General features: G+C 43.8%; 1 protein-coding gene across 1 annotated transcript in view; it reads right to left on the bottom strand.

Annotated features, from left to right (window-relative positions):
- Window positions 1-25,311, bottom strand: part of LOC113406570 (cytosolic carboxypeptidase 6-like) — a 1,366,737-nt gene that overhangs the window by 99,736 nt on the left and 1,241,690 nt on the right. The window contains exon 11 of the mRNA XM_029911596.1: window positions 17,683-17,845. Within this exon, the coding sequence (XP_029767456.1) occupies window positions 17,683-17,845 (163 nt within the window). The remainder of the gene's footprint in view (window positions 1-17,682; window positions 17,846-25,311) is intronic.

Genomic DNA, 25,311 nt, shown 5'->3' with positions numbered 1-25,311 from the left:
TTGATACTGTCACAAACCTGTCCATGGGAAGGAAGGCCCTGGTTGCTAAAGAATCCAGTGATGCCCCTATAAATTGTATGTTCTAAACAGGAGTCAGTGTGGATTTTTCCACATTCAACTGCATACCCAAGGCTAAGAACAGGAAAAGTGTTTTCACTGTGGCAGATGACATCTGTTGGTATGACCAACCCTTGAGCAGCTGTTCATCCAAGTACAGGAATAGGAGGGGGATAGTAGCAGGTAGGCAGCTACCACCGATAGGACCTTTGAAAACATTCTTGGAGCCAAGGAGAGACCAAATGGGAGCACCTGATACTGAAAATTATCCTGGTCTACAATGAAACACAGGACTCTTCTGTGAGAAGGGTGTATTGCTATATGGAAGTAGCGTGCCTTGAAGGTCAAGGGCTGAAAACAAATCCCCTGAGTTTAGGGAAGGAATTATAGCTGCTAGAGTCACCATCCTGAACTTTTGAGGCTTCACAAATTTATTTAGGAGTCTTAGATCTAAGATTGGTCGCCACCCTCCATTTTTCGTTCGTACGAGGAAATATCTCAAATAGCAGCTTCTCACCCTGTGCTGAGCAGGGACTGGTTCTATCACTCAAAAGAAGAAGGGAGTTTATTTCCTATTTTAATGAAGACTCATCAGAAGAGTCCTGGAAGAGAGATGGGGAGGGGGAATGAGGCGGCAGGAGGGAGATAAAATGGATGGTGTAGCCCGATGATATTACTTCTATCACCCATTTGTCTGAGGTGATATGCTCCAATGCTTTTGGAAATAGAAGAGTTAATCTCCAAATAGGGTGAGGTGAGCAAAACATTGAAGTCGGCAGGCTAACAGAAGTGGTGGGTCCAAACTCTTGACCATCCTATCAAAACTGACGCTTTGATAATGAAGGCTGCTGTATAGATGAATCAGGTGGGTTAGACTGTCTCTTTCTCTGGAACCCTTTTTTCTAGGAGATTCCGTCAGTTTCTGAAACCCAGAGAATTGCATCTGACGGGATCTTTAAGCCATTTGCGATTTACTACTGTCGACCCGGTCAGGGAACAAGGTCCCCTTGGGAGGGGAATTAGAGCTGCTCTTCTCAGGATGTTTAGAGGAGGACTCTGAGGATGTCCCCTTTCTGGGAGAGTGCTGTGTTGAGGTTGAAGGGGCACTAGCAGGCCCTGGGGAGTGATGTACAGGGCGGTTCTCCTGACCTGGCTCCGAAGCGGCATGAAGGGAACATTCCATCATCACTAGTTGCAGCCTGCTTTCTCAGTTCTTCTGAGCCCTAGATTTGAGGACTCAACAGAAGGTATACTTCTGAGGGGTGTGCGACTCTCCCGGGCAATAACTGCACATCAAGTGTCTGCCGCTGATCGGGATAGCTTCTCTACATGAGAGGCAATGTCTAAACCTTGGTGAACTGGGCATGCCCCCCCACAGGGAGGATTTCCACAGAGGAAAAGAAATCCCTTTAAAAAAACCCTACAAACTACTACTACTACTACTACAACAAACTAAGAACTAACTAGCTAGCTAAGTTGGGATAAACAACACAGCAAAAGCCAAGGCAAACACCAAGCAGATGCTCCAAGTGCCGACTCAAACCGAGGCAACCTGATATGGCCTCAGTGCAGGGCCCGAGGATATCAGGCACTTGGCATGGGCTGAATGGACAATGCTGATGAAAATCTCCGGCCGAAGGCATGTGGGGCGCACTTGCATCTGAAGTGGAGCACCCATAGGGACAGTACTTGAAGAAGGGGGATATACATTCCCCTCCTCCCTGCCCTGCACACTTCCAACCTATCCCTTCACTCCCATCCAGCAGGGCAGTCCAACCATTTACTTCCCTCAGCATGACTGTATCCCACCCTCTTCTCCCATGCCTCTGGTCAGATTAGGGGGCTGTCTGTCATGGATATTTGTGGTAGGATATTATTTGCCAGGGTGGACTCTTTTACGGGATGGATAGTGGTTTGGATCCAGGTGACGCTATTATTTTCACACAAAAAGCAACTTGCTCTTGCTGTTGCTACAGGCTCTTAAAAGGTGTGTCTATGCTCGGTCTTCATTGTTGGCTCCCTCTCATTCTCAGGGCTGTTCCTTTGGGATGCACAGACTCTCGAGTCGTATTTCGCTGGGGTTGACTAGCAGGCTCTTTTGTTTCCAGGGCTGGCGTTCTGGAGCTAGCCAGCGCCAGAAGAGAAGTCACAAGAATGGAGGAGTCGCTCATTAAAACAAAGGATTCGCCTTGGCGTGAAAACATGCTACTTTGGGGCACACAATCTTGCCTCAGCCAATTGGTATTAAATATTTATATTGTGGTAGCACCAAGAGGGTCCAAACAAAAGCAGGGCCCCACTGTGCTAGTCAGAGACAGTCCCTGCCCCAAAGAGAAGAGCTATCCACCTAAACAGAAAAGACACAGTACAAGAAGAAACAGAGGCATAGAGCAGTGATGTGATTGCACAAAATCTCTCAACAGGCCACAGTTCCTATTTACTAGACCATGGTTAGCCATGTAGGAGTGACATTAATAAATGAATACAATGGCCCTGATCCTAGCTGCACTGTGGCTGATTTACACTGCACCACCAACATTAAGCAGCCCTAGAAGGGGCATAATAGGCCACGGGAGGATCACCGCAATGTAGGGGGATCCTTTAGCGGCACAGCACCTCTGTAGCGTCCCCTCTGACCCTGCCACCAGTTTAGGGGATGTGGCAAGGGGACGTGACCTCCTGCTGCACGTGTGATAAGCTGGTGGCAAATGCTGCTTTCAGTTCTTTTTGCTCCTCCTTCCCCGACCCGAGGGCAATGAGTGTCCATATGCACTTCCTACAATGACTTATGCCAGTGCAGCAGGATTTGCATTCCAAGAGCCTACAGTAAGTACAGAATTATTAACGGGGCTCAATAGCCAAGACATGGATTGTTAATAAAAAACACTCCACAATATTCCTGCTATAAAGGATCTAAATGGGACTCAAACTCAGTCTAGTCTCAGAGTAAATGCCCTGACCTGCTGTTCCCTGCTTTGTAACACAAATTCAGCTATAATCAATTACTGCTTGAAATGCTCTTTAAATATATAGAGAAAGCCATAGCGCATGAAAGGCCTCCGACGGTAACTGATGCACTAAAGCAGCCCGGGAAACTCCTTTTTCTTACTAAACACTGATTTTAATCCTCGGCAGAGAGATGCAGTCGCTGCACCGTGTGCTGCTAACCTTGAATTCACATTAGCAAGTGTATCAAAACTTTGCCTCCCCAGCTGAATAGTCAGTGAAGTCACTTTTATACAACTGGCTGTGTTCTCTTCCCCTCCCTCCCCACCAACCTTCTCCCTCCAAATGTTTCTTCTTTATCAATAAGGATCAAATTCTGGTCCCACTGGAGTCAAAAGCAAAACTATTGACATAAATGGGGTCACGACTCGCCAGTGTGCGCCAGGGAATGATTATAAAACAGAGAGCTAGAGACAGCCACAGATCCTCAGCTGATGTAATTCTGGGTAGCTTTTGATTTACACAGCTGAGGATCTGGCCTAGAGAGAGAAATCTTTCATAACAAAATGTATTTTTATTTACAGGATCAATTGTTGGGCCCGAAACAAATTTACATCTTAGCTTCAGTGCACGGGGGGAAGACCAGAGCAGCAGGGAAGGTCCCTTATTCCTAGCTATTTCAGAAACTTCTTGGTTGTCGTTACAATTACAGCCCACCACTGCCCATTAAGTCAAAGCAGGGCCTTTCAAAACAAAACCCAGCTTTGTTCTTGATTTCAGCAGCTGCAAGAAAAATCCCCGTTCTTCTCATTTGAGTGCCATTGAGGGATGAAAGAAAGCCTCCCTTGTGCCAGAAGAGGGCACTTTAACTACAAGCAACTATGAGTTATGCTGTCTGGTGCTGACCCAGGAAGGAAGGCAAGGGAGGCGGGGGGCTAGAGAGAAACTGCTTAACTCTACTGGAAAATAACTACAGGGAGGTGGAAAGATGCACTAAGCCAGTGGACCTCAAAATCTCCCCCTGAGAATTGATACTGAGTGTTCGCCCTCAGAGTATTTTCCTCAATGCTGCTTGGGAGTCCCTAGTCACAAGAAACACTGATTTATACCCCTGGGCCGCATGGATCCTGCATTCTGGGACTTATTTTGAGAAAGAAAAATGCATTCCTTTCCCTGATTACTCAATATGTGAGTCACAAGTAAGGGAGATGAGAGAGATGGGGAAAGAGAAAGAATGATGATCCCATATGTGTTAAAGTCAGATCTGGACATAGCAATTTTGTTTTGTTTTGTTTAGTATAACATGCTCCTCACATGCCGAATTCAGCTATGACTGGAGACTGTTTGAGGTAGGATCACCCAGAGCTAGGATGACCAGACAGCAAGTGTGAAAAACTGGGACGGGGGTGGAGGGTAATAGAAGCCTATATAAGAAAAAGACCCAAAAATCGGGACTGTCCCTATACAATTGGGACATCTGGTCACCCGACCCAGAGTTAGGGCTGGTGTACCCCAGTCAGTCCATAAACGCCTGTAGTTGTCAAATGCCCAGATTTGCACAATCTAATTTCCAGTGGTTTGCTAAGCCGGGTTAGTCCATTTTAGCCTTCAAAGATTCTAGACACATATCTAAACCAAGCACGGATAAACTGGGGCTAAAGGTGCATTTCTCAGACGGAGCTGGCAGCTGCCTTAGTTTATTGGCAGGTCATTTATCATCTCAAGAAAAATATTGATGGCTCCTAAGATTCAGACACTCCCATTTGAAGGAGTGCTATCATTGTAGGCTGGCTGAGGGAAACAGGCAACACAGCGAATTCCACCTCACAGAAAGACAAGGGATAGCCCGCGAAGAGAGCTCATTAAATGTGGAAGACGTGAGGAAAGGGTGGGTGTACCATGAGGATGGCAACACATCAGCCTCACCGGGGACCAGGCTAAAACTTTCAGCACAGCTGCGACATTCAGAAATATGGCAGCAAGTCATGGGGGTTAGATCTGTGCTACAGCAAACGATCCCAAACACTTCCTCAAGGGGGACTGTCACTCATAAGCAACTGTATTGTGGGGCCGGGGGGTTCGTAAGCTGATTCCAGGTCTCCTGTGTTCTGCAACAGTGGATTTGCTCAACCTCTTTTCAATCAGGAGAGCCGAGACAATCCTTCGGCTACTGTACCAATTCCCATGGTGCCAGCAGGAACCCATGCAAAGGTTGTGGTGAAACAAGTATCTGATTACAGGAGTCATGGTAGCAAAATGTTTTAGAACATCTACTCTGGAACATTCAGCCAGCAGCCTCCCCTAGTGCCTTCCCCCAGCCCTAGGGAGCACTGAGCAAGGGTTTATTAAAAGATCCATTCAACTTCCACCAGGAACCCCAAAAGGGGCTTGTCCCTCTCCCCAGATATGCACACAGGGCTCCCATTAAAACCATTGGGATGGACAGTCACACACTATAAGGAGATCAAAATTCTAAGACGTTTGCCATTTTCATTTCAGCCACCTTAACGTGAATGTAGCCGATTCATCCAAGTGGAGCTGTGTGATTTGGGATTTACAGAAGGGAGGGGTGTATTGAGATCCACCCCAATACTTCTCCAAATAAAACCTCTGGGTAGACGAGGCAGAGTTTTGCTTTTGATGCACATTACACTTAGCTGCCTGATGGCTGAGTCTTAGTTAGAATTCAGCATTAGGGGTTTGATGCAAGTGACCTACAGAGGGAGGGATAGCTCAGTGGTTTGAGCATTGGCCTGCTAAATCCAGGGTTATGAGTTCAATCCTTGAGGGGGCCACTTAGGGATCTGGGGCAAAATCAGTACTTGGTCCTGCTAGTGAAGGCAAGGGGCTGGACTTGATGACCTTGCAAGGTCCCTTCCAGTTCTAGGAGATAGGATATCTCCATTAATTAATTTATTTTTATAAAATATTTGGGGCAGGGAAAGCAGCAATGGTTCAAGGCCTCCCAACTGAGATTTTGCAATGGCCATCCAAAGTAGCCGTTGTCTGGGTATTGGATAACTGTGAGCGCAGTAGTTACGACTGGTAGAATCGTGGCAGGAGTTAAACTGGGAATGTTACGTCAAGAGGTGCTGTCGATGGAGGCTGAAGGCTGGAAGTGGCTGACGTGTTGTGGAGGAGTGCTCTGTATAGGTTAGCATGTGAGAATGAACAAGGCTTGTATTGCTTTAGCTTGGCATTTGTGAGGCTGCCTTAATGCAGCAATTTGCAAAGGAGGCAAGGAGAGCAAAGCAGCAGTGCCCAAATCCCACTGACGTTCAGTTGGAGCCGAGTGCCTGACTCCTTCAGCCCCTTGGAAAATACTGCCTCAAGGACTGAGCTGACTCCTGGTGACTTCAGTGGTCTTTGGATCAGGCCCTAAATCCTGGGGCTGGAACAGTGGGGTGGGATACATATGGATTTCTTAAGCTCATGATGAATCACATGCTTGGTGATCACAGCATGTGTTTTACTGGAACACAAAGGGCCAAATCCCATCCAATTTATTCACGTAAAGCTCCCCATTGGCATGTTTTGCTTGAGTGAGGTGGGCGGGCTATTTGTGCAAATTGTTATATGCGTTACACACAGGACTGACGTTATGTACCCAAATTATAAACACAGGGTTTGATTCTCCACAGCCTAGCCACTTGTATAATGACTTTCCGCTGGGCAAAGTGGGTGTAAAATAATACAACTTCAGTGCAAATGTACAGAGAAGTCTGATGCGGTAGCACTTTACACCCCCTGTGCACAGGAACAAACACATCTTCTGTTTCCTTGTCCCTTGGGTATCAGGCCCATTAAAATACAAAGATCACTTTGATCTAGTTCAGCAATGCTAGGAGATTGGTTCTGTTAACCACTGAAAATCCCTCTGTTTATTTGCCATGGTATTTTATTCACTAGATATGGTCTCCTGCGGTGCTTTTACAAGTAACTCCCTATGTTCAGCCCTGTCATGTGATGAGAAATTGAGCCTGGGCATAAACAGATGCACTGACTTCCCTGGGAAGGGCCCCGCTATACCGCAATCTCTCTGTCTCAGTTTCCCCAAGTCTTACATGACGATGTGCGGTGTTCTTAGTTAAGGTCTGCAGAGAGTCTTAAGATGAAAGCTGCTATATAAATGGGAAATATTAACTGATTGCATTCACCAATAGATAAAAAAAAAACAGATGTGAACTCTTTGGGGGCTTTGGAATTTGGGACTAAATAATATAAAGTAAGGGACATCTTAAGCTCCAAATCTTATAATTCCCTCTGTCATCACAAAGCCCTGCTGAGCCTTCTGTGTAGAAAAGGGAGGAACAGAGGTGATAGCCTGCAGATCTAGGTGGAAGAGATGGAAAACGGAAAATAGTGTGGTGTGGATGTAAAGCAGCTATTGCTAATGGCTGAGAATGAAGTAAGGATCTACAGTCTGCAAAAAGTATCAAGCGATACAGACAGGAAGGGGAGTGCAAAGGGGCGTGGGAGAAACTGATGCAAGCCAAAAGGGAAAAAGCCTGAAAATTAAACACCGAGGTCCCAGAAACAAGAGAGGCAGGTACAGAAAAAAACAAGGGGGAAAAAAGAGAGAAACTGTGAAGAGGAAAGAGAGTCTCACAGACATGGGGAGTCCGGTGGCACCTTAAAGACTAACATATTTACTTGGGCATAAGATTTCATGGGTAAAAAACCCACTTTACCCGTGAAAGCTTATACCCAAATAAATCTGTTAGTCTTTAAGGTGCCACCGGACACCTCGTTGTTTTTGTGGATACAGATTAACACGGCTACCCCTCTGATACTTCACAGACATGGGCTAGTCTACACTTAAAAGTTAGGGCGACACAGCTCCTGTGCTCAGGGGTGTGAAAAATCCACTCCCTGAGAACTGTAGCTATGCCAACCTAGCCCCTTGTTTATATGTGGAAGAATTCTTCTGTTGACCTAACTACCACTGCTTAGAGAGGTGGATTGCCTACAGTGATAGAGAAACCCCTTCCATATGTTTAGGAAGTGTCTACATTATGGCCCGAAAGCAGCATAGCTGAAGTGCTGTAGTTGTGTGTAGACATGGCCTGTAGAAGAGACATCGCAATTCTTCCATTTCTGACTTCAAAATATGCCCCAAACCCTGATTCCAATGGGTTATTTTCTTTTTATCCCGCTCCGTGGTCAGGAGAGCTCAGCGACATCTCAAGCCAACTCCACCCTAGATCTTCAATTCTATGGAAGTTATCCTATCGCTCATATTAAACTCACTCCCCACGGACATTTCCAACAAATTGTTAATATCTTTTAAGTCCTGCTCTCCCTTGCCATGCAGATTAGCCCTGCCCTTTCCATCGCACTTAAGTTTAGCAAGTGTTACTAATAGGAATTTAACATTTACCAAAGAATTATTTTAACTATAGGTCTAATCGCATTTTTATGGTGCTCTGAACACCCAAGAGCTTAGCTATCACAGCCATGTGCTTAGTTTGCTCTGAAGTTGCTTATAAGACAAAGGAAAGAGACAAGTTTATAGAAAAGTACGTTCATAAGGGAAATGTACAAGACTTTAACAGTCAGCTCCCCTTTTGGAGCAGCAGGGCCCGTGGAGAGAGTTTTTCTCCCTGTTTACATCACAGCCATAACACCATGATCACTCATGCACTAAACTTTTCTTTCCCATCCCCATAAGTCGTTCATAAAAGGGTGTTGTTCAGGGTAAGGTCTGGCTAAGCTATATGTTATCTTCTCTTAGGTTTAAAAGAATATTTATCAGTAAATCCTGTAGGGGTTTTTAAAAATTATTATTAAATGGTAAATTTCACAAGCAGACAAAACATAATGAGTTATGGAGTCTTTCGCTTCTAGGTCACTGGTTTAAATCTGGCCTGGCTGGTAGCAATCAAAAACCATTGTTGGGTGTTTGATGGCTGATGTGGAATGAGCTGATGATTATTATAATCAGTTCTTAGAGGACAGCAAACCACCAGCACAATTTGGCACTCATTAGCACACAGACTGGCAGTCACAACAGAAAAGCTAAGGGCATGAGCAGGGGCGGCTCATGCCTGCGGGAGGTCCGCTGGTAACGCGGATTCGGCGGCAGACCTCCCACAGGCATGTCGCCGAAGGCAGCCTGACTGCCGCCCTCACGGCAACCTGCAGGCCGTCCCCCTGCGGCTTGCTGCCCCAGGCACGCGCTTGGTGCGCTGGTGCCTGGAGCCGCCCCGGGCATGAGATCCTGCTAGCTCCTGGGCTCCCCTCGAGCCGGTCAGCTAGTGCTGAAGGGCACCTCACAGGACCGGACCCACACGGGGCCTGGAGAATGAACCAGCACTGGTCTGAGGTCTCTTGGTGGGGGAAGCTTGCCTTGCCACCATCCATGAGGCCCCTGTGCTGAGCCAAGGATGATGAACAATTAGGATTATTGAAGTGGTGCTTGTGAACACAAGATATCTCAAATGCTCAGACTGCCGCTGACCTAGAAGAGTCAGGGACCGATCCGTCAGGATGCTAAGCATCTCCTGAGAGTTCAACAGCATGCAAGGGTGAGGAGTATATCTCAGAAGGTCAGATCCTTAATTTGCAAACTGACTTTTAGTTTGATTTAAAACAGGCCCCTGTGCAGGAATAAGAAAATAGCACTTACACAGCCATGAGATTGCTTATGGCACATGTGGTCTTTAAAACTCTTTGACATCGAGATAAGTGAAGGATGAATTACCCAGACTTAACCATGATTCACAGAAGGGACCATTGTGATCATCTGGTCTGACCTCCTGTATAACACAGGCCATAGAACTGCCACAAAATAATTTTGAGAGCAGATCTTTTAGAAGGACATTTCATCTTAATTTTAAAATGTATATGTGATGGAGAATCCACCACGGCCCTTGATAAATTGTTCCAATGGTTAATTACTCTCACCATTAAACATGTGTGACTTATTCCCAGTCTGAATCTGTCTAGCTCAACTTCCAACCATTGGATCATGTTATACTTTCTCTGCCAGATAGAAGAGCCCATTATTAAATATTTGTTCCCGGGTAGGTATTTTTAGATTGTAATTAAGTCACCCCTTAACCTTCTCTTTGGTAAACTAAACAGATTGAGCTTTTTGAGTCTGTCATCATAAGGCAGGTTTTCTAATCCTTTACTCGTATCTTGTGGCTCTTCTCTGAACCCTCTCCAGTTTATCAATATCTGTCTTGAACTATGGACACCAGAACTGGACACCGTATTCCAGCAGTGGTCTCACCAGTGCCAAATACAGAGACAAAATAACCTCTCTACTCATACTCGAGTGTCCCCTGTTTTGCACCCCAGGTTTGCATTAGCTCTTTTGGCCACAGCATCACACTAGGAGCTCATGTTCGGCTGATTATGCACCACAATCCTCAAATCTTTTTCAGAGTCACTGCTTCCCAGGCTAGAATCCCACATCCCTTAAGTATAGCCTCCATTCTTGGTTCCTAGAGGTATACATTTACATTTTGCTCTATTAAAACACATATTGTTGTCTGGCCCATTTTACCAAGTGATCCAGATCTCCCTATATCAGTGACCTGTCCTCTTCATCATTTACCACTCCCCCAACTTTTGTGTCATTGCAACTTTATCAGTGATGATTTCATGTTTTCTTCCAGGTCAGTAATAAAAATGTTAAATAGTGTAGGGCCAAGAACTGATCCTTGAGGGAGCCCGCTAGAAACTCAGCCACTCAATGATGATTCCCTGTTTACAATTACATTTTAAGACCTATCAGTTAGCCAGATTTTGATCCATTTAATGTGTGCCATGTTAACTGTATATCATTCTAGTTTTTTAATCCAAATGGAATAGTTGTTAATTGTAAAACACTGTGGTGTCAATTTCCAAACCAACATCTACAGCTATAGCCACATGGCTCCCATTAGACTGGTAATGGGAGTCCCATGATTAAGTCTCCAAGCTGTGCTTGGAAAATACCATCCAGGATTCATGTTTTACAAGTCAGCAAAATCCACAATTCCTCCCTTCTTGAACATTTGTAACAGCACGTTGCACTCCCATAGCATCTTTCAACTGAGCTAGATAAACAGATCTACATGCAAACACACACAGACTAAAACCCTCTTAAGAGGGAAGTTTTTCTTACAGCTTCATTCTATGCAGAAAATCACTCTGGGGGGGAAAGGAGTTCACAGATTGCAACATTGTAGCTTGCTCTGGACTAGCATTCTCCTGTATTACACTTCACTAAATAGAGTTTTATTCGTTTTTAATTTGCTTTGAGCAGGTCTGCCTGTATACACCCTATATGAAGAAACAGGCAGATTCCTTCTGGGTATCGGCCAACAGCTGCAACCCTGAAAAATGTCAGCTTCTTATATCATTAACTGAGTTTCCATGGTGCCCCGAGGCAGAGAAATTGATACTTGACAGCATTATCACTATAAAGTAACTTTACAACTCTATGATTTAACTCTATGCTTTCAGTGCTATTAAGAGCATTTGACATTATGGCTGTAAACTCGACACCGTTTCCCACCAGATGGGGGTGGGGGTGTGAATGGGGTTTACCTTAGTTGATCTGAGACAGAGTCTGAAGCAAAGGTGCTGAGAAAGAGCTAGGTTGTGGAAAGAGGCTGGCCAACAGGCGCTTTTGCCCCATCCGTTGTCTTACGAGCTAGACTTTAACAATGGTGGGAATCTGACATCAACTGCCCTTCCTCCTCAGCTCTCAGAAGGGAGCTTCCCACAGGCGGATGTAACAAGGACCAGAGCAGACGGATGAGAGGGAAAGCCGGGCTCAGCAAGTACAGGTTGGGTCTTATTGTGGGGAACGGGCGGGGACTGATTTACAGACACCAGCTGGGCTAGTCTCTCTCTCTGCCTTTCCTTCCATGCAGTAATCTCAAAAATACAAGCCAAATAGTGCAGAGTTCCCTGCCTCAGCTTCTGGTCGGCTACGTCTCTCGCCCTAATTAGCTCCTGGCTGGTAATGCTTCCCTGACTGTCTGGGAATTCGCCCCCCCCCCACCCCCCGTGCCCCAGCTTATTGTTAGGCTTGGTGAAGCCTTCTCCTAGGGACCCCACTGAGGCGGTAGAGGCAAACAGGTCATCAAGACCCCTTTATGGCACCAAAAGTCCTGTGCTCCCCATTCTAGGGGATCATTAGTGTATCTCAGAAATCTTTCTCTGTCCTGTGTTACAACATGTGCCCTGAGTGCATGGTGTATTATATATGGTCTACGTTTATAGCTATAGTTTCTCATGTCTGAATGGTTATACATGTGATTTTTTTTCCCTGGTACAGGTGGAGGATGGCTCTTCCAAGCCATTAACTGGGATCCTACAAGCGCTTTCTGAGGAATCGGTATGCACACTCATACTTCCTCAGGCACTAATGACCACATTCCTTTCCTGAGGCTCAATTTCTCCCTGTGGGATCTTTGCTTCTGAGCCCTCTTTGGTTACTCCTTCTGCTAACTTTTCGCTATTAAATATGGGTGAGCCAAGTAATTGCAGCTGTATGCTAACAATTTTCAGTCAGTCTAAATTTCCTTAGTTATGAGTTTCAATTGCCCAAATGAAATGACACGGACTCATCTAAATTTTCATTTTGCATGCATAGACACAAATGCGCACACAGATTTCTATGGGGTGACTACATCTTGCATGTCCAAAATCATCTAGGAGATTTGGCATAATGTGCAATTATGCCTTCACTTATTTTTTTAAGGGGTGCAAGTTTTAGAGACTTACCTAGTGAAATGAAAGATATTAAGCCACTTTTCTTTGTAAATCTTTTCAGCTCTCATGTTAAAAAGCATAGATTTCATTCCTTAATTGTATACTACAGCGAAAAGACTTTACTAGAAATAATATCTAATGCTTGTACATTGCTTTTCACCTACAGATCTCCGAGCATTTTTCAACGGAAGGGAAGTATCATTAATCTCATTTTACAGTTGAAGCAGAAAGAGGAAGTGATTTATTCAAAGTCATACAAGAGATCAATGTCAGGATTAAAACTCAGGTCATCCGACTTCTAAGCCTGTGTCCTATCTACTGCGCCATCTGGAAGAAATTCCAGCCAGCAAAGCTCTATTCAGCTGGGTTTGATTGTAAGGAATTGAGCAGACCCAGCTCCTACTGAAGTGAAGTAACTGTAAAGGTGTAAAATAAGAAGTGACATAACCAGGGTGATACACAATATGATGGCCCTGGTGCTGCCATAAAATGAGGACTCCTATGGCTGAGGCTGCCAGACAGCTTTGATTATGACAAGACTATCATCAAGCCCGGTCCTGCAAATCCTTGCTTATGTAAACAGTCCCATTTCAGAATTGGGCCCTTAGTTTTTAAGGGAGTATCCCCTTTGTGCTCTCCTTTTATTCTTCTTTACTGCTCCCCTACGGGCTGCCTACTTTACAGTCAGAGATCCAGTTCAGAGCTTCAAGAGAGGACCACAATGGTTAGAACATCGTCAACATGGGACAGAGAACCTGTCGCTGCTCCCTTGCCAGCCAATCATGGGTCAAAGTTCAGATGTATGTTGGATCCGAGCCAGGTCGTGCTGCATTCCTAATGGCAAGGAGCTCTGTGAGCGCTATCAGAGCTAATGAGCAGAGAGCCAGCAATTCGTTATCCCTCCTGATCCAGTAAGGAGAGGGACAGCGTTATCTAGTCTGCTCATCTGCTGATCCTTTGGTGAGCACATAAAAAGCCTTTTACGGGCCTTGTGTCATAAGCCCTACAAATGCCTCATAAAACGTGGTGTTTGTTTAATGGAAGCATATCAGCTCCTTTTAAAGCATTTTTACCTGGTGCTGAGCAGACCCTTGGTGCTGCTTTTTTAATCAGCTGCTACCAAACGGGTGCATGTGTGAGAGGGGTTTTAAGTGCACAGAGAAAACCTTGTTTATTTCCAGGCAATAAACCCACAAGCCTACAATCCTCTTATTATGCCTTGCAAGCACAGGCCTTTCACTGTTATCTACAGTACATGTTATCATAGGGTACGCTGCAGAGCCGAGCTTACAGAACATATCCCTGGTGTTTCTGGTAAACCAGCTACATATCAGTTAGACGCAGACCCTACAAGCCAAACATGTATTTCTAAAGGAAGAAAATAATGAATATATAATAGTAAACGCAGGAAGCTATGTTGGTGCAATGTTGTCTGTAGAGTGAGACTAAGGAAATGCAAAAGTTAACATTTCTGCTGCAATGATAATTCAGGCCTGGTGCACATTGTAATATTGTTTATTCCTAATGTTATAAGGGACCAAGATTTTAAGTCTCATATGTTATTGTTGATGTCCTAAAATGTACACCTGAAAACATATAGCACATCTAACGTGGCTGAGTTAAGAGTTTAATACAAGTTTAATCTTGTATTTCCTTTTTATTTCAAGTAGGCAACCTCAGGGCCAAAATCTGAGCTTGGTTTCACCAGTGTAAGTCAGAAGTAACCTAGTGCCTAGTAAAGGTGGTATTTATTTAGTGTGAGCATAATAGTGCATTTTAACTCTGTTTAAGTGAGAAGAGAATGTGACTTTTAACATTATATGAACTTTTAAAACGAATTATTTCTTTGTTTTTGTGTTTTTAAAGAAAAAGAAGCAAAGCAAAGCAAAACGAAACAGCAACAACAAAACAAAACAAAACAAAAAATCCTCAGGATATTGGCCACGCTAAATGATATTAGAATTTAAGTAATACCAGTTAGTTTGAAGTTCACACATCTCTAAGAGGTGTCCATCTATCTAGATAATTATGAAAATGTCCTTGTAATCATAGAACTTTGAGCAAAGTACATGACTTACTGTGACCAGCAAAATGTAAACATATACCTAGTACAGCCAGACAGAAGTTCAGATAGACTATAGAGTCAATGACAATGCCCTGAAACTGATGTAAAGAGACATATTATTGACATAAAAAGATATTTTCATCCAATAACAGAAGAGTGTGATACGTAGATATACAGTACATCACTATTGTGAATTTATTTATCATGTACATTGAAGTTGCAACAGTGTAGCCAATGTATAGCATTTTGTGCCAAGCGCGTGAAAAGAACAGATTCAATTCAGTTAGATCAGTCTATCCATCTGTAAAATGGATTTAATTATACTCTGCTACTTTATAGGAATATGAGGTCGAATTCATGTTAACAGAGCATTTGGAGATCCTCAGCCATCTTGTCCCAGGAAATTGTATTATTAATACTTGCAGGACAAAATCCCTGAGTTCATATGGGACCAATTATGAACACTGAAACACGGGACAGCCTCTTGCAGTCTCTATTCATGGCTACAGAGTTCAACAGTCATAGGCACAGCCTCAGCCAAGTATTTGTCAAGCCAAAATTGGAAGCTTTGCAGAATTCTAGTTACAACATATTGCTGCCCAATAAGGCCCTGACCCCTATTCAGTAAAAAATACACCACTGATTCAATGGATCAGACCCCAAGAGACAAGTCTTTAAAGGCAGTTACTGTGTCACATCCTGTTCATTTCAGATTTGCTGAGCACTTGAACTCACCTGAAAGTGTTGGGACTTGTTATATTTTCTTAGTCTGTTTGCTTGACATTCTCCTTGGATGCAGCTAGATAACAAAAGCACTCATCTCCTCGGAGGTTAATCGTGTCTTTGGTTCAGAGCCATTACAAACCCCTCAACCTCTTGAACTAATTACTGATTTGCAAGCTGCTTCAAAGAGCAGTTTTGGCCTAATCTGGATGGTCCGTTACTATTAATTTACTTTTGGTCACCAGTGCTTTGGCGACAAGGAGAAATCCGCCCTCACACACAGGGTTTAGGGCTTATGTGTTGACAAGCAGAGGGGCCCAGGGTTGTTTAAGTACAACCGCTCAACAGATTCCCTTAAGCAGCTCCCCATTTCCTCCTCTAATTGGGATATGGAGTTGATGAGGAAGAACAATCACAAACTGCAGCCTTTAAAGAGACCCTCAGGAGGAAAGGAAATATCAAACTCATTTGGTAGACACTGAGCCTGTAACCCCCTCACCACAGAATCATAGAATATCAGGCTTGGAAGGGACCTCAGGAGGTCATCTAGTCCAACCCCCTGCTCAAAGCAGGACCAATCCCCAGACAGATTTTTGCCCCCAGTCCCTAAATGACCCCCTCGAGGATTGAACTCACAACCTTGGGCTTAACAGGCCAATGTTCAAACCACTGAGCTATCTCTTCTAGCTTATGCTGTGGCAGTTAGCGAGTCAAACCCAGTCTGTGCTACGTTTAGCTTAGGGGTCAGCCCTGGTTTTATGAAAATCAAGCTGCCACCTAAGCTTTCCATACATCATCACCAACGATAATAATTGTGATCTGGAACTTGTTTTCTGCTCACTGGCTGCTGATGGCAATGATGTATGAAACCAGAGCAATACAGCTCCATCTGCATACGACAAGTTGATGCCGCATAGATTAAAAAAAAAAAGAGTCCACATACCTGAAATAAAATAAAGGGCTGCTTTGAACAGCAAACCGAGCAAGCGTGACATGTAAATCACCAAGGGAATGCATATTCAAGAGAAGCAGGATCTCATTTGTATAGGGACAGCCTGCTTCTCTCTCTCCACTAAGATTGTTCTTGATAAATAGGACTTTTAAAGGGAGAGTAAATAAGCAGTTGTCAACACACTGAGTGCCGAGTGAGGAGGGAAATTAAAGGTGAAGCTAACACACATGTTTCTAAAAGGCCAGAGAGCTGAGATAATAAGACAAGTTATTAAAACAGAATCTAACCGTGTGACAATTCCTCTCTTCAGTGCTGCATTTCTTAAGTGTTATGCTAGGCTGCTCAGGTCTGCAGTTGGGTTTGGGGAATAGAGAACTATTCCTTGGAAGCTGTTTACCTTAATGGACAAAGGAAGGGCTGAAGGGCAAAAGTAAAGATCAATTTGCTGCATCACTTGGGCAGATCCGAGCCCTCATGACCACCCACTTTTTGCTTTCACCAGGGAGAAATGATTTTCTCATCCATAAAATTTGCAAAGCTACACAGGGCAAGAAATATATAATTTTTCCAGGCGATGAAAGAAGAGGGAGTGTGGGGAAATGAAAATGGAAAACTTCAAAAACTGAATGTTTTTCATAAACATATTTTGCAAATAATTTTGCAAGAATGAAAAATGGTTCCATTTCAAACCCCAGAAAACAGAAAGACCTTCAAATTTTTAAATGATTTCCCCCCCTTCCCCCCATTGTTGACCACTTCTAGTAAAGATCCGATCCAGAGGCAGCACTGGGACCTAATAGAGCTTTTACGGTCTTTTTGCTATAGACTGGGGACAGGTAGGTCACCTCCATCTGGCATAGAAGAAGCTATGACTCACTGCTAAAGGTGTCTATTGCTCTGAGTATTAAGACAATCATACAAGTAAAGGGCTAACAGCAAAATAAGGAGTAAACTGAAACAAAGAAATGGAAGGTACATAGTGTGGGGAACAATCTTTTACCGGCAGTGGAAAGGACTATTTGCTCTAATAGGCCTTTCCCTTCTTGTATTTATATAGTGTGGAGCATCAATATTAAGGAGATTAAAGCATAAGGAACAAACACATATTTCCAGTTATGTATTTGCAACTCAGCAAACTATTAACTTTAGAGTAGGGTTTACCTTAGATGTCCAGTTCAGGTGCCCTCAAAGCACTCAGAAAGAAGGATGGATTTGTAAAGGATACAGGCTTCTTCTGTATAGGGGACAGTAGAAGTAGTTCCTCCAAGGATGTAGCTGTAGAATGAGACTTCCAGAGTATAGCAATAAGAAGAATGGTCCAATAAGCCGCCGAGGAAGCGTCGTCCTGTCCCTGCCTTCACAGCATCACGGTTGAAGGACGTGCTAGACTGCGTGGGAGAAAGACACAAGGACTAATCAGGAGAGATCATGGGCATGAATGTGTACGGCTTGGGAAGGCGATTGTATAGAAAGGTGTGAAATAGGATTGGCAAAGCTCATGTGTCCTGATTCTCATTTATATACTAACCCACTTCAAGGTCCCTTTAACATACGAACATAAGAATGGGCATAATGAGTCAGACCAGTAGCCCATCTAGTCCAGTATCCTGTCTTCCAGCATTGGCAATGCCAGGTACTTCAGAGGGAATGAACAGAACAGGCCATCTTTGAGTGATCCATCCCTCGTCACCCACTCCTAGCTTCTGGCAATCAGAGGCTAGGGACACCCAGAATATGAGGTTGCATCCTTGTCCATCTTGGCTAATAGCCACTGATGGACTTATCCTCCATGAACTTATCTAGTTCTTTTTTGAACCCTGTTGTAGTTTTGGCCTTCACAACATCCACTAGCAATGAGTTCCACAGGTTACAGTGCCAGAATGGTATAAAGACACCTTAGTGTAAATGAGAATCAGGCACATGGAGCTTAAGATTCTGTTCACACTGTGAATTACCTAACTAGCTTGAGTTCACAAGTCTTTTTATGGTGTAATTTAAATCTTTTACCCCTGCCAAGGATACCATTCTGAAATCATAAAAGGAAGCCCAAGCTCTATAATAGGCAAAGCAGAACCCACCCAATTTTCCCCCGAAAAGCTAAGCTGGAACAGATGTCTGGGCTTTATAGAGTATATATTGTAAGTTATCATCTCTATCTTCCCCTGTCTGCCCCTTCTTTCCACAGACTCTCCTAAGCAAAATGTAAACCCAATAACATTTGAGTTCCAGTCAAACTTTCTAACGTAAGATGTTTGAGTGGGTCTGAAATTAGACCAAAAACATTTGCCCTTCACTAACTCAAAGTTTAACTAGCTTTGGCTAACTACTTATTTAAAAAAATAATAATCCTGCACTGTTCTAAAGCGCAAGTAACAGTGTAAAACACAGCAGATTGTACGACTGCTGAAGAATACAATAGTATTTTTTGGTAAGGTGGCCAACCAATGAACTTCAAAGTCAAACCCTACTTTGATAAGACACCATCTAGGGTTTAAAGGCAAGCTCAGTCTCCATTCCTGTTCAACTCTTGGGGTCTAGGGCACTACTTCCAGTGTGGTGATGTATTTTGCAATGTGCACTCTTCTCCTATAGGGATTAGGCCCAAAATAGCAGTTCCTTTCATACAGGCCACTATCCAATGGTGATAACCATTAGGCAGTACCAATCTGGGCTGAACATGAGCCAGTGACTCAAGAGCAAAAGACTTACTAGGTCTTATTCTGCTTTGCTCTAGTAGGTTCAAGGGACCTTACATTTCCACCCACTTTGAGGCCCTTTTACATAGCCAGGGCAGTATAAAAGGCCCTTAATGTAACTGAGAATTCAGGCTGCCACGTCCATTATTAATTCCTGGAGCCAGCCAGTCCCTTTTTACCATGTTTGTTACCCAACATCACAACAGGTGTCGAGCCTGACTGTTACTGAAAACAGAGAAAATGAGAATTTTATTTATTTATTTATTAAAAAATAATCTAGCTGCTCGAGTTGTTTCATTTCCTGCACCTAAAACTGAGAAGATAACACTAATATTCAAACGCACAGCAATTTTTGATCAATAGGGTATACAGGATTATATAAACAAAATAAATGTCTTCTGCTTTGTTAGGATTCTGCATGTTTTAAAGTCTAGCGTGTTATAAAAGTAGGATTTATAGGCTAATTGGAATAAAATGGAATCCAGTTTCTTATTAGTATTACATTTAGAAGCTTCTGAATGGGACTTCTTGTAATCTTTGCACTGATATCACTTTTGTTTCTTTGTTTTGTGGTAAAGGATGCACAAAATATATCCCGCTTAACGTATTCTAGGTGCTTTCACGGTAGGTGATGCAAGACTTAAATATGCACTGAATATCTATGGGGGGTGAGGGAAATAGAAAGGAAAGTGGAGTTAATAAGGACTGAAGTTGAAATTAATCATGAAATTGACATGGAGTAAAAAGTCAAGACCCTCTCAAAAAAGGAAAGCATTCTGACTTCCTCAGAGCTACGGAGCCCAAGACCTTCTGGCATTCGGAGGTGAATCACTCCAGGTTTGTTTCATCGGTTAATTAGAAACATGAAGAGGAAGAAGAGCACACTAAATGCAGTGTTAGCTACTGAACCTTAGTGGACTGCTCTTAGTGGATTGTGCTTCCCATTAAGAGAGAACACAAGAACATTCCCTGATCCTTTTTGCTACAAACAATTCTCTCGGATGTTGATCACAGAAAGAAGTCCCAAACATTTCAGTGATGAGTTACCATATAGCTCTCATTTTGGCCAACACGAGAAAGAAGCATGAAGAGGTTGTGACGCCTAATGGTTAAAGTAAAGAATTAGGCTCCAAGAGCTCCCTGGATTCTAATCTTTTCTGAGTCACTAGCTCCCTCCGTAACCTGGAGCTAGTTACTTAATCTTCTTCTCGTGCCTCATCTTGGAAATAGGGCAACAAACATAACCTCACCAATAACTAGATGCAGCATTTGAGCTGGTTTCCCTATGGCAAATAAATAACCACAAAAAAATTACAGGTATATATACGAATAGGTAAAATTATACATGAATGCGTAGTGCCATGGAATCAAGGGAATACCAATAAATTGTGGGATAAAGTAAGACCCATGCTGACAGTCATCTGCTGACCACCTATGCTATCAGCCAGTAAAATCTCATTTCCAATGGGAATTACACCATATTAACCACACTGTAGGATGCAGCCACCTGTGATAATGTCTATGAATAGTTTGGGCCCTTTAGAAACCAATGACAGGTTTCCCCATATACTAATATGAAGGCTGGATTTACCAATCCCATCCTCTTATCGCTCTGAGGCAATGCATAGGAACATACTAAACAACAAAGTTCAAGTTCAAACCAAAGTATGGTCACAGTTAAGCAAAAGTGTTCAAAATTGTGTCTAAATTTAAGCACCTAAATCTTTTAAATAAGTGGCCCTATTGTCAAAAATGTGGCACTTTCCAGGGCCTACCAGTAAAGTCAATAGATGCTACTGTGTAGAGCCGGTCAAAAGTTTTTGACTGAAACTACCTGCCAAAATGGTTTTTTGAAGGGAAACTTGTAAATGAAACAAAACTTCTCCAAAGATGGAAGAATTTTAAAAAGTTACGGAGTGGAGAACAGAAAAAGAATAGAGAAAGGAAATAGTGAAGAAAAAAACCAACCCAAACTCTGGACATTATTCACTTTATTACATTCAGTGGCAAAAAAAGTGGGAGGGAAGAGAGGAAATATGGGGAAAATGAAATTTTCAAAATTTCAATTTGTTCAGATTTTGTAAAAATATCGAAGTAAAAAAAGTTCCATTTGAAATCCTGCAAAACGAGGGTTGAAATGACTGAGAAATTTCAAATTTTTGAATGAAATGTTTTTTTTTCGAGAAGCCATACTTCTGGGAGCTCAGCACATTTGAAAAATGAGGCCATTCATGGACTAAGGATCTTAATGTAAGGCCAAGATTTTTTAAAATGGGGCTCTACGGGAACACAGGCAGACTGATTAGATGCCCTGATTGCATGATTTGACTGGGCGTGTTTTAGAACTGCTTTTTGGGGGGGGGGTGAGGGGAGGAGGAGGCTCCTGCACCAGGATGAGTTGGACAGAACAAAAAGGTTTACATTTGGAGACAAACTAGAACAAAGAAACCCCATGTACAGCAGTGGAGGGGTTTTAGCCCTCAGATTTGTACAGCAGAGTCCTCACTGATCAAGTCAGGACAAGTAGAAGGGAAGTGTGAAAATACAGGGCATTTGGCTGGGACGCTGAAGAAATGGTACAGAATGAACTAACCTGCAGAAATGAAAATTCTACCATGTAGGCAATCTGGGCATGCCAGAAAAAGGGGCATGCGGTTGCACGTGGATTCAATAAAGAGATCAAATGTATTTTTGGTGGGATGAGGTGGGATACAGGCTCAGGCAATGCAGGTAATGTCAGTGGCGAACTAGTCTCTTGTTTCCCTGGGAGACTCTATTATCCTGAATCCCTTGCATTGCAAAGTCATCATTAAGCAAATGCAGTGAGCACGCACAGCAGGAAAGTAGCTAAACAAATATTTATTTCTCCAAGTCTGAACCACATAAGAGTGTCAACAGCAACAAGAAAGGACAGAATCGGGAAAAAGAAAAACACAAGGGACTTTGAAGTTCTGGAATGGGAAGATTTGTATAAAATCAACAGGAATTCATTATTAACACACACATAGGTATACTAAAGCTTGCAGAGCAACTAAGCTTCCTGCCTCCCAAACGGTCCATGTAATAGAAGAACTTCTTGAGCTAATGTCTATCCAGAGGGCTAGGAGAAGCCAAACAAGAATCCAGGCCGTTAAAATAACGAAGCAGGTGGGAAGCCAGGATACAGCAAAACAGAATGGCAAGCGTCATGATCACAAAGTCAACCTTGCCCATTCCACCCCTCTTGAGTTTGCCTGTACCAGACCTGGTGCGGCCCTGCTCCGCGGGGATTACTATGGGAGATGTCAGTACCTCCTGTGTGCCTCCGAGCTGTGCATCACTGGGGATCTCTGCATCCTTAAGGGTTTTTGAGGCTGTGGCCATTGCAGGCCAGGGATAAGAGTGGGGTCAAGCCAGTGGTTTTAAGATTATGAGGATCTGCTAGCATTCCACTACGGAAAAGAAAGTACCAGCAGTTCAAATAAGCCTGGCTGCATGCCTGCACTGGGAAGAGTGTAAGGAGCACGTTTACTCCCCCTGGATGGGCTACCCGCTTCGATCCCAGTGCTAGGCTGCTACTTCCACTCCTGCACAGGTGGGCAGGAAGTGGATGGAGCCTAGGGTCTGTTCCCCCAGTGACTGGCCAGAACAGCTGAAAAAGCATGAAAGGGGAGCTAGACTAATAAAGGGCTGGCACAGCTTACTTCCCCCACGGATGAAGGGAGCAGTGGGGACCAAACTGTGACTCTCTGAGGCCCTGCTCCCGAGACAGTGCAGTTTCACAGTGCGCCTTACTCCGGCTGGACTACAAGCTGCCAATCCAACACAAAGAGAGCGAAGGAACACTGAATATAGACAGGAAACAGATGAAGTAAGAAGGAAACCATGCTGTCATCAACCAACTTGAAACCTGGTTGCAGCTAGCACAGTCCTGAACGCAATGTTGATAGGGCCTGAAAGATCAACTTTCAATATAGCAGAGCTAGTCAAAATATAATTCCCATTTTCTTCTGAAATTAGATTTTGGTATATAGGATATACAGAACGTCCGTAATATTCCACAGCATGGGTGCACACATAGACAGGGTTAGATGGAGGATAATAAACCCACCACAAAAACTCTTGTCAAAGTAACCTGAACGGCCACATGTTCCAAATTATCTTCGACCTAGTTTGCAATGTCCGCACCCAAATACTGCACGTTATCACTTGTGCATGCAAAGAAGATCTTTTCCAAATAAAAAAAATTGATTTGAATACACAAATAGTTTAATGAGTGTAAATTCTGTCATTTGCACATGTAGGCGAATTCGTGCACAGATCACATATGCAACATTGGCAGCACACATACCCTCACACACACACACACACAGAATCCGTTTTGACCATTTGTCCTGATGGGTTGGATGGAGACCCATAAAAAGGAATTCAGAGTTAAAGATAAATTGCTGCCCTTAATGCTCTTTGTTATGCTTTGGCATTACAGGGAATTATCAAAGATATGCCAGTTTATCCCATCTCATGTTTCTTTTGGAAAGAAAGTTATATTTTGCAATGTCTCCTGTAGGGTAATAATCCCTATATAGGATGCTCGTAGTTTGCTTGCTCAGTGGTTGAGCAATAAACGTGTTACCTACTGGGATAAACCAGGATTATGCATACAAATTGTCCTGTGATCTTTACACATGATCACCAGCAATGGTCAAGCGTAATCATTACTCAATTAGAACCTCTCTGAGGTGATCCATTAATGCTGTCCACAAATGAACTCTGTGAAAAGAATACTCGGATTTCTTAAACTGGGTTCACCTCTCTGAACCCACTGCTCATAGCCCCAGAATGCTTAGCATGGGGGGGGGGGTGAAGATAGTTGTTAGAGGACAAAGAAAAAAAAAGAATGACACAGTTGTCATAAAGGAAGAACAGAGCTGCCATTGGGAAATGGACTGAACCCCAGTGTGTGCCAAATCCATCTCGGTGAAGAGTTTTACACCATCATCAGTAACTCCCTCCCTCTCTGGATCTTTCTACCGAAGCCTGGGGAAGTTGGACATCTTTGCCAAGGACGATTGTAAATAGTGGTATTACAAATTGTTATTCTTTTGTTACCCTCCCAGCAGTGTATTCTAAGAGGGGGGCAACTGGCAGCTATTCTTCACCTTATGGATTGAACTAATTACTTCCATGGTGTGCCCAGCAGCCGCTGCTCTGACCCTGCCAGTCTCGCAGTCGGTAGCCCATCAAGCAGCTATGTTACCAGCAAAAGTGTTATCTCCTTACTTTTCCGAAAGCAACGAGGAAGCTTCATACTTCTAAGCCAACTTAACTATCTGCTCATGCCAGCTCCATTAACTCTCTTAATCGACTGGAAAGCATATGTTTTAGTGTTTCCCATGATAGCCTATCGACTCCGTGCGGAAAAGGTCTGGAGATATGGAAACCAAGGAATCCAGGAGGCAGACTTTTTGCTTTATTTCTTTTATAGCGAAATGTAGCCGGCCTCTGAAACACAGAGGAGATTGCTTAAAACAAAGGGAGATAGCAGCAGAAGTGGGAGGCTGATTTGAAGAAGGTGGCAAGTAAAAGGGAAGGATGCTGGAAGTAGAGATGTGATAAACTGTGATCAGAACTCCAATTACTCAGACTCATGTGCATGTCTCACCCCCACAGTCTCAGGACGTTTCTGATGCAGAGAGGGAGATGTATTTAATTTCTTAGAATAACTAACTATTGCTGAAGTGCAGGAGATTTGAAAGGTCAGGTGTAATTCGAATAAGCATGCCATAGTTTGGAGCTTTTCCAAACTCCTTTGGGTCAGCAGAACCAGGCATGAATGGTGGCCAACCTATGGCTCCGGAGCCACATGCGGCTCTTCAGAAGTTAATATGCAGCTCCTTGTATAGGCACCGACTTCGGGGCTGGAGCTACCGGTGCCAACTTTCCAATGTGCCGGGGTGTGCTCACTGCTCAACCCCTGGCTCTGCCGCAGGCCTGGCCCCCACTCCACCCCTTCCCACCCCCTCCCCTGAGCCTGCAGTGCCCTTGCTCCTCCCCCTCCTGCACACCATGAAACAGCTGATCGGGAGGTGCGGGGAGGGAGGGGGAGGCGCTGATCAGCGGGGCTGCTGGTGGGCGGGAGGCGCTGGGAGCGGGGGAGCTGATGGGGGGCTGCTGATGTA

The sequence above is a fragment of the Terrapene carolina genome, unplaced genomic scaffold, assembly GCF_002925995.2.
Source record: "Terrapene carolina triunguis isolate 2854851 unplaced genomic scaffold, T_m_triunguis-2.0 Scaffold105, whole genome shotgun sequence".
Taxonomy (NCBI): Eukaryota; Metazoa; Chordata; order Testudines; family Emydidae; genus Terrapene; species Terrapene triunguis.
Note: the sequence above shows the minus strand (reverse complement) of the source record. Positions and strands in the feature narration are given on the sequence as shown.